The sequence below is a fragment of the Rattus norvegicus genome, chromosome 20 (assembly GCF_021556685.1).
Source record: "Rattus norvegicus strain SHRSP/BbbUtx chromosome 20, alternate assembly SHRSP_T2T, whole genome shotgun sequence".
Classification (NCBI taxonomy): Eukaryota; Metazoa; Chordata; class Mammalia; order Rodentia; family Muridae; genus Rattus; species Rattus norvegicus.
Genome location: NC_141553.1, coordinates 3,375,033 through 3,384,412, shown reverse-complemented (window position 1 = coordinate 3,384,412; position 9,380 = coordinate 3,375,033). Strand labels below are relative to the sequence as shown.

The 9,380-nt window shown below is 51.7% G+C and overlaps 1 protein-coding gene and 1 long non-coding RNA gene across 6 annotated transcripts; one reads left to right on the top strand and one right to left on the bottom strand.

The window, feature by feature from the left end:
- Positions 1-1,601: 1,601 nt before the first annotated feature.
- On the bottom strand, positions 1,602-5,324 carry LOC108353253 (uncharacterized). 2 transcript variants are annotated; one of them, XR_015645531.1, is made up of 3 exons: positions 3,970-4,520; positions 3,248-3,438; positions 1,602-1,935 (listed from the first exon to the last, which is right to left on the bottom strand). It is a non-coding gene; the product is annotated as an uncharacterized LOC108353253 (long non-coding RNA). The 2 variants fall into 2 exon arrangements; XR_015645530.1 differs by lacking the exon at positions 1,602-1,935 and having other exon boundaries at positions 2,777-3,438; positions 3,970-4,278; positions 4,504-5,324.
- On the top strand, positions 4,595-8,400 carry RT1-CE16 (RT1 class I, locus CE16). Of its 4 annotated transcripts, none has more exons than XR_015644972.1 (9): positions 4,607-4,731; positions 4,934-5,203; positions 5,374-5,649; positions 6,608-6,883; positions 7,011-7,139; positions 7,317-7,349; positions 7,558-7,605; positions 7,739-8,055; positions 8,259-8,400. XR_015644972.1 is itself a non-coding variant. In NM_001008839.2 (8 exon segments), coding segments are annotated over 8 exon segments (1,110 nt in total). In that variant the 5' UTR covers positions 4,595-4,658; the 3' UTR covers positions 7,744-8,236.
- Positions 8,401-9,380: the final 980 nt, after the last annotated feature.

The window sequence follows — 9,380 nt, the reverse complement described above, 5'->3', positions numbered from 1 at the left end:
CTCCTCCATGGAATCGGAAGTACCACCCTGTTCTCTCCATTGCTCAGTTCTTGGCTGATCAGCTTTATTGACAAAGCAGAAAACAGATGGGGAGCAATGTTTGCACACATTCTTATAGTAAGCATTCCAGTGCCACGCCCAGTTTAAAACCAGATGTGCAGAAATCGTCATTTGAGTGACACAAAGGTAATCTTTACACTGTGCACAATGACAATTGTGCTAACAAAGCTGACGAGAGGTGGACGTGTGGTGGCCAGGCTTACATGCCAACTGGACTGCATCTGGAATTAACCCCAACATGGAGGGAACATCTGTGACAGGATTTGCTCAATTTGAAGTGTGAAAAATCAACTTCTATATGGATTTTGTGGTAGGAAGATACATTTTAATCCAGAGTATCTGAGATGGAGACCCCCACCCTAAAATGGACCACACCTTCTGGTGGATGCTACATAAGGACACGGATGAAGGAAGCCTTTGCTCTTTGCCTGCTGCTCTGCCCTGCTGGGAAGTTCACTTCTTCACTGACTTGAGCGCCTACGTCTTTGGGGTGGTAGCTTATACTGAAGGGCAGCTGAGCCATCCAGCCTTGTGGACTGAGCATCTACTGAATTCTTGTATTTTCTATTTATTGTCAGCCATTATACAGACTGTAAGACATTATCATACATCAAATAATCAGGATTACAGATGTCTCTTCCTCCCTCAAAGGAAAGGATCAGAAACTGATCTTCCCACTTCACCTTAAGCAAAACGGCCTCACAGATGTTGACCTCCATTTTGGGGTTTTAGTTAACCCTGCATGTAGCTGACGTCAAACAATCAACATCACAGTCCAGGTCAGAGTTCTGCAACTACTCTGGGGCTTTGCAGCTTCTCTGAGCACTCAGGGCTCTGCCTCCTGCCTCCCCTCTTACAGGGCGTTTTCTTCCCACGGCTGGAAAAGCATGTAAAGTTCTTCTGGATGTAAGTGTGATGAGAGCAGGGCAGCATGAGACCCAAGACCCTGGAGAGGCACAGACAGCAAGGAAGCCCTGGGGCAGCTCAGCCAGCCTGGGTCCCCTTTACCCTCAGCTCCGTGGGCTCAGACTCCGTCCTCTCTGTTTCTTCCACCAGGGGGCGCCATTGGCCAAGAACGGGACGCTTCTCCTCCATCTTCAACAGGTGAGACCTGGAGGGTCAGCTGTGGGAGGGAAGATGGGGGAAGGGGACACCTTTCTCTGAGGAACATTCTGGGTGTTTGGATGTCCTGGTCTGTTATAAATTAGTATCCAACCATCTGAGTGGAATTTATCTTGTTCATGGGGAATCAAAACTGACATCTGTTCAATTACAAAGATCAGCCCACACTGTGTTTTCATCTTGGGATGAGGCCGTGTTCCTCTGTGCACAGTAGGTCCATATAGTGAGAGATCTTTTGTATATTTAATTTTATGCTGTTCTGTAAATTGGCATTACAATACACACTATTTCAACTATCTCAGACTTCCGAATACAGAGCTCTCTTCATTGGCTGGTGGTCCACTGTTGTCTGAACAGCACTGTGCCCTCTGCCCCTGGCCTCACACTCTCGATGTGTAGAAGAAAGACAGTCAGGATTATTAAAATCATATTTTTATATTTTATTATCATGACATATCCTCATCTGTGCATATAAATATGTAGGTGCACACCCATTGATCCCTGGGAACTGAAGTCACAGATGGTGGAAGCCACCGTGTGCTGAGGGAACTCATCCTGGATCCTCTGCACCAGCAACAAGTGCTCCTGGCTGCTGAGCCATCTCCCCAGCCTCCATTGGAATGTTTGCCTCAGGAACCACACAGCTGCCTCACAGTTGCTGGCTGATGCCATAGAGAAACCAGAGGCCAAGGAAGAGACAGGGTCAGTGCAGAGCTCAGGAGGGAGGGGAGCTGGGCATGGATGGGGTGAGACCTGAGGGACAGAGACACAGAGGGGCTGAGCAGGAGGAGACAGAGACAAAGGGGGAGACCTAACTCAGCAGAGTGCCCTGTGTGAGGGCATTTCCCTCAGCCTGCACTGGACACATCTCCAGAACCCTGCTGGCCTCTTACACTTCACAGTGACCGCTGTGCTGGTTTGAATGAGAACAGCCACACAGGCTCATGGGAATGAATCCTTCAAATCCAGCTGAGGCCATGTTCAGAGAGGATTGGGAGGTGTGGCTTTGATGGAGGATGTGTGCCACTGGTGTGTGCACTGAGGTTTTAAAAGATTTCACTGGGCTGGAGAGATGGCTCAGTGGCTAATAATACTGGCTGCTCTTCTAGAGCTTCAAAGTTCAAATCCCAGCAACCACATGGTGGCTCACATCCATTTGTAATGAGATCTGGTGCCCTCTTCTGGTGTGTCTTAAGACTGCTACATAGAATAAAATTTTTGAGAAATGATTCCCAGCGTATCAGTCCCTTGCTTGCAAATCAAGTCGGGAGCTCTCAGCTGTTCCCCCCCACACCTCTCCTCTGCCATCATGGACTCAAATCCTCTGAAACTACATAACAGATTAAACATATTCTTTTATAAGATACCTTGGTCATAGTGTCTTATCACAGTAATAAACACTAACTAGAGGTAGTGTGCTGACACAGGCCTTCAATCCTCTTGTGGTTGATTGAATACGTGGCCCCCATAGGCTCATGTGTTTGGATGCTGGACCCACAAAGAGTGGCACTATTAGGAGGTGTGGCCTTGTGGGAGTAGGCGTGGCCTTGCTGGAGGAAGTGTGTCACTGAGAGGAAGGGCTTTGAGGTCTCTGTGCTCATGCTCTGCCCAGTGTGGAATGAGAGCCTCTTCCTGGCTGCCTTTGGATCAAGATGTAGAAGTCTCAGCTCCTTCAGCACCATGTCTGCCTGCAGCTGCCATGCTTCCTGTTATAATGGACTAAACCTTTGAAACTGTTACCCAGCCACTATTGAATGTTTCTTTTTAGAAGTGCTGCCTTGGTCATGGTGTTTCTTCACAACAATGAAAGGAAAACTAAGACACCCAGCCCTCAGGATGCAAAGGCCATGTATCTCTGAGAGGTCAAGGTCAGCTTGGTCTACATAGTAAGTTCCAGGACAGCCAGAGCAGTGCAGACAGGCCTTGTCTCAAAAAACAGAATAAGTGAGAAGAAAAGTAACAGAGACAGATCCTTTCTGTGGGGCTGCCTACCCCAACTGCATCCTTAGGTCAGTCAGGATGGAACCTAAGAGCTTCAAGTTCCCACGGAAAACACTCACAGCACCTAATAAGAGTGGTTCACTGAAACAGGAGATGCTGAATCCTGGAGAGGCTGCTGGACTGCTGTGGAGACCTGCATGGGGAGGTGACTGGAGTTCACACCAGTGGTCACCACATTTGTTGCTCTGTGTGATGGGTGACTCTCTTCAGGAGCCCCCACCCATCTCTCCTCTTCTTTCCACTTCAGTTCTGTGGCTGTGATTTGGAGAGATCCACAGAATGAAGAAACATGTAAATTTAATCTTTCCCCACACTACTGACCAGGGATGAAACCTCACATCACCAACGTGTGCTCTCTGGCCTGAGAATCATCTTCCCTCCAATGTCCACACTGCTCAGGCCTGAGGAACTCTGGGGCCCCAACTCAGTTATTAGATCCAGTGTTCCACACATTCATGTCCCTCACCCCTTCAGCTCCTAAGTGTGAGTGAAGGTCAGAGAGGGAGTGAGAGGTCACAGATTGATAACTTCTCCCACACTCTCTCATTATTCTGTGGTATAGTTAATTACAGGTCCCCTCCTACCGTGATTTAGTCACTAAAGCAGCTGCACAGGGGAAGTGTGGACACAGGGAAGTGCAGTGTAGCACAGGGTGCTGTGCTGTCTGTGGTCTCCACAGGGGTCTGTTCCCTGTGGACAACGGGGTTTCCTGTGCTGAGACAACTACCCGGGGCCACATGAAAAATCTCAGGACTCGGAATGAAGATCCTTGTAAAACGCACCCACCTGGAGCCACAGATGCATCTTCTGGGAATAAACGCAAGGAGTCTGGGTCTAAACCCGAGTTTCAGAAGACAAATCCTGAGGGAAGAGGCAAAGTCTCCTCTTTACAGATCAGAGTCCTGCACTCAGGCTTGGCAGTGTGAGCCAACCATGCAGGTGAACAGAGCCTGGTCTCTGTGGGGTCCGGGTGGGGCTTGCAGGCCAGAGCCTCCTCTTAAAGGAGAAGCGTCTCTCCGCTGCATCCACAAGGCTTGTGTTGTGATTGTATTCCCGGAAGTCACTTTTCTTCTAGAAGACTCCAGGGTCTGACTTCTGAAGAGAAGAAGGAAGAGGAGGGTGGAGGAGAGCACACAGAAAGGCCTGCAGGCGTCTCCTGGTGTCCACACAGCTTCTGGGTCACCGTGACTTGGAGACACCATGACAAACAGCGCTCTGCCCCACAGCACAAGGTTCAGGCAAAGTTGTATTCGCCAGGCGCTGAGGTCAGGGGCGGTGCTGGAGATTCCCCATCTCCCCAGTTTCACTTCTGCTTCTAACCTGTGTCAGGTCCTTCTGCCCGGATACTGATGACGCGCTGGCAATTCTCACTCCTATTTGGTGCCGTGAACCCTGTGACCCAATCAGCGTCGCCCCAGACACTAGTCCGTAAACTCCACGCAGCCCGCGGGACTCAGCCGCGTCCGGGATCTCAGATGGGGGCGATGGCACCGCGCACGCTGCTCCTGCTGCTGGCAGCCGCCCTGGCCCCGACGCAGACTCGCGCGGGTGAGTGTGGGGTCGGGAGGGAAACCGCCTATGCGGGGAGGGGCGCGGGCGGCACCCGGGAAGCCGGGTCCCCGGGTCGCACACCAGACCCCCGCCCCTTCTCCACCCGCGTCCCGAGCCCCGCGCCCTGCTCCCCGCCCGACCCGCGCACCCGCCCGGGGTCCCGGGAGGAGGTCTGAGTCTCACCGCGCGCCGCCCCCAGGCTCACACTCGCTGCGGTATTTCGTCACCGCCATGTCCGGGCCCGGCCTCGGGAAGCCCCGATTCATGGAAGTCGGCTACGTGGACGACACGGAGTTCGTGCGCTACGACAGCGACGCGAAGAATCCGGGGATGGAGCCGCGGGCGAGGTGGATGGAGCGGGAGGGGCGGGAGTATTGGGAGCGGGAGACACGGATCGCCAAGGGAAACGAGCAGACTTTCCGAGAGAACCTGAGGACCGCGCTCCGCTACTACAACCAGAGCGAGGGCGGTGAGTGACCCCGGGTTGGAGGTCACGACCCCTCCGCATCCCCACAGGGCCGGGGACTTCCGGGTCCCAAGTCGGAGGTTCGGGAGCAGAACCGACCCGGGCCGGTTTCCCTTTCAATTTGGAGGAATCCGCGGGTGGGCGGGGCCGTGTCTGACCGCGGGGTCCCGCAGGCTCTCACACCTTCCAGTGGATGTCTGGCTGTGACCTGGGGTCGGACGGGAGCCTCCTCCGCGGATATGAGCAGTCCGCCTACGACGGCCGCGATTACATCGTCCTGAACGAAGACCTGAAAACGTGGACGGCGGCGGACACGGCGGCACGGATCACCCGGAACAAGTGGGATCGGGCTGGTGTTGCAGAGAGACACAAGGCCTACCTGGAGGGCACGTGCTTGGAGTCGCTCCTCAGATACCTGGAGCTCGGGAAGGAGGCGCTGCTGCGCTCAGGTGCGGGGGCCGCGGGCCTCTTCTCCTCTGCCCTGGGACTGGGGCTCAGTCCTGTGGAAGAAGGAACCCTCAGCTGGGTGATGCCCCTGTCTCAGAAGGGGGACAGTGTCCCTGGGTCTCCTGATCCCTCATCACAGTGACTGCACTGCCTCTCCCTGGGCCCAACCTTCTCCCTGGAGAGTTGTGAGTCCCTCTCAGGAGGGAAGGAGAGAATTTCCCCCACTTAACAGCAGGGGCTCCCTGCTGTCAGCCATGGCCTCTCCCAGGCCAGGTTCTCTGCCCCCACCCACTCTCTGAGGACACTGACTCCTGTCCTGCTGAGTGTGTCAGTCCTTACACCTCAAGACCAGGAGTCTCCTTTACCTCAGAGGAGACATGGACTCCACTGCACTAGGCTGGTTCCCCCAGTTTCTAGAACTTTCCATAGAATACATTCTCACAGATCCCTCCCTGATGTGGGTTTTGCATCTCTTGCACACCCCATTTCTCTCTATTCCTACAGTGGAGAATGGTCCCATGAGCCCTTGTGGGGTACCCTGGAGGAATATAAATTGCGGGGTTTCTTTTTTTTTTTTTCTTTCCTTCTCTCTTTTTCATATTTATTTTTCCTTTCCATTTTTTTTGGAAGGCATTATTTTGCGTTTGTCTGCAAACACATATTAAATCAATTATTTTCCATTCCCACTTCTGTTCTATGACTACTCATCTCATGCTATAGAACATCACATAAGGACGGCCATGTTGATCCACTGGCTCATGTGGATTCCCTCTTAGCTTCTGAGTCTCTCAGGAAAGTGTGCAGTTCTGTGCTGAGGGGACCAGCTCTCCCTGCAGGTCACTAGTGGATGACAGTTGAAGTGTCAGACACACAGTTCAGTGTCATCATTGATTTAACTGTGTCTTGTGTAGATTTCAGTTTGTGTGCTTAACTGTGTGATTTCTTAAATCTTCCACACAGATCCCCCAAAGGCACATGTGACCCTTCACCCCAGACCTGAAGGTGATGTCACCCTGAGGTGCTGGGCCCTGGGCTTCTACCCTGCTGGCATCTCCCTGACCTGGCAGTTGAATGGGGAGGACCTGACCCAGGACATGGAGCTTGTGGAGACCAGGCCTGCAGGGGATGGAACCTTCCAGAAGTGGGCATCTGTGGTGGTGCCTCTTGGGAAGGAACAGAATTACACATGCCTTGTGGAGCATGAGGGGCTGCCTGAGCCGCTTACCCAGAGATGGGGTAAGGAGTGTGTGGGTGCAGATCTGGGGTCAGGAAAAGATGGAGCCTTCTGCAGACCCTGAGCTGGTCAGGGCTGAGAGCTGGGGTCATGACCCCCACCTTCATTTCCTATACCTGTCCTTCCCAGAGCCTTCTCCATCGACCGACTCCAACATGGAAACCAATGTCATTTATGTCATCCTTGGAGCTGTGGCCATCATTGGAGCTGTGATCATTGCAGCTCTGGTGACTGTTGTGAGGAAGAGGAGAAACACAGGTAGGAAAGGGCAGGGTCTGTTTCCCCTCAGCTTCCTTTAGAAGAGTGCTCTGCTCATGAATGGGAAACATGACCACACCCCTCATTGCTGCTGTCTCCAACTGGGTCCCCTGTCAGTTCTGGAAACTTCCTCCTGTCAAGACCTTCCTTGAACTCTCACAGCTTTTCTTCTCACAGGTGGAAAAGTAGGAGTCTACACCCCTGCTCCAAGTAAGTGTGGGGAGCAGGAGTGTCCCTGAGGGTATTGGGGTGAAGCTAGAGATGTTGGGAGCTCAGGGAATCCATAGTAGTTCCTCCAGAGAAATCTTCTGGGGGCCTCAGTTGTACCATGATGTGAATCCATACATACGTTTATGTACATATACCAAAACACATATGCCTATAGATATATACATATACATGTTTTCTTTTACCCTAGGCAGGGACAGCTCTGAGAGCTCTGATGTGTCTCTCCCAGATTGTAAAGGTGACTATGGGGTCTGACTGGGGAGGGGCAATGTGGACATGATTGGGTTTCAGGGACTCCCAGAATCCTCTGTGAGTGGAGGGTTGTTGGGCTGTTGTCTTCACAGTGGTGGTTTGTGACTCTTGTTTTCTAGCATGAAGACAGCTGCCTGGAGTGGACTGAGTGACAGACGATGTGTTCAGGTCTCTCCTGTGACATCCAGAGTCCTCAGTTCTCTTTAGACACCAGTGTCTGATGTTCCCTGTGATTCTATGGCTTCTGTGTGAAGAACTGTGGAGCCCAGTCTGCCCTGCACACCTGGACCCTGTCCCTGCACTGCCTGTGTTCCCTTCCACAGCCAACCTCGCTGGTCTAGCCTGGGGTTGAGGGCTGGGGACATCTGCACCCTATCACTCAGTGCTGCTTCTAGCTGCAACTCCTCACTTCTACACTGAGAATAAGAATCTAAGTGTGGGGCTGGAGAGATGGCTCAGTGGTTAAGAGCACCCGACTGCTCTTCTAGAGGTCATGAGTTCAATTCCCAGCAACCGCATGGTGGCTCACAACCATCTATAAAGAGATCCAATGCCCTCTTCTGGTGTATCTGAAGAAAGCTACAGTGTACTTATATATAATAAGTAAATAAATCTTTAAAAAAAAAAAAAGAATCTGAGTGTGAACTTGACTGTTCACATCCTTGACACAAGTGTGGATGGCTTTTTAAATTACTGGATTGAGAATACTTAGAGGTTGTTTTTTGGTTTTGTTTTGTTTTCTTTTGTTTTAAATAAATGGCAGGTGGAGAAGCTCCCAGAATCTGTGTCACTAAGCTGTGTGTGTCTGGTGGACAGGGTGGGGCTATGGGAGGTGAGTGTGGACAGGGCTGTGCCCAGGTGGAGCTCAGTGTGTTGTCATCTTTGGGGGTCACTCCTTGGCTGTGTCACCTCCGGGCTCTATTCTTTTCATCATTATGAAGCACACGTCTGTGATCACAGGGTCACAGGACGGCCAGATCCTTGTCCTGTCCCCAGGATGATGAGCAGCCCAGGCTGCTGTCCTGACTTCGGCTCTTTGTCTTCTGTGTTTATTTCCTGTGTTTTTGTTTGTATGGAGGACTGGGCCTGTTCTTTTCCTGTGGGTGCTTCCTGTCTTGCTCTCCCCATGGATGCCCAAGTGTGACAGGAGTGGGAAGTGTTTTTCCACTCTTGTCCCAGCAGACTCTACAAGGGCTGTGCTCTTGGGATACTATGAGCTACACCGATGAACTAAGCTCTCCTGAGCTCCTGCCTCCTTCCAGGGCCCTCCGTGGAGGTTCTCCCCATGTTTCCCATCTTTCCCCACCTAACCCCGGATTGCAGGATCCACACAGAGGAAGGATCCACAGGCTCTCATCTCAGATCTGGCCCTGTTGAATCTGTGCTGTGCCCATGCCCCTTTCCTTCCCTACCTCTGGGGATCCTGGTGCTGCCTCTAGAGAAGCTTCAGGATTGATGGGATGAGTCTACTTTAGATTTATGTTTATTTTAGAAACTGGTCCAGGAATTGGAAATAGCCCAGGGGTTGAGAGCACTTGGTGCTAATGCAGATGATGTCTTGATCCCAGAACACAGATGGTTGCTCACAGCCATCCATAATTCCTGCCCAAGAGCATCCAGTGCCCTGTGGAGATCAGGCTCATGCATGGTACAAATAAATACAGAAAAAAAAAAAAGGTTTGTAGACAAGATTAATAAATCTTTTCAAAACTATATTATGGGAATTTGTGAGAAGGAAATTCCTTTGTTCCGGATTCTGAC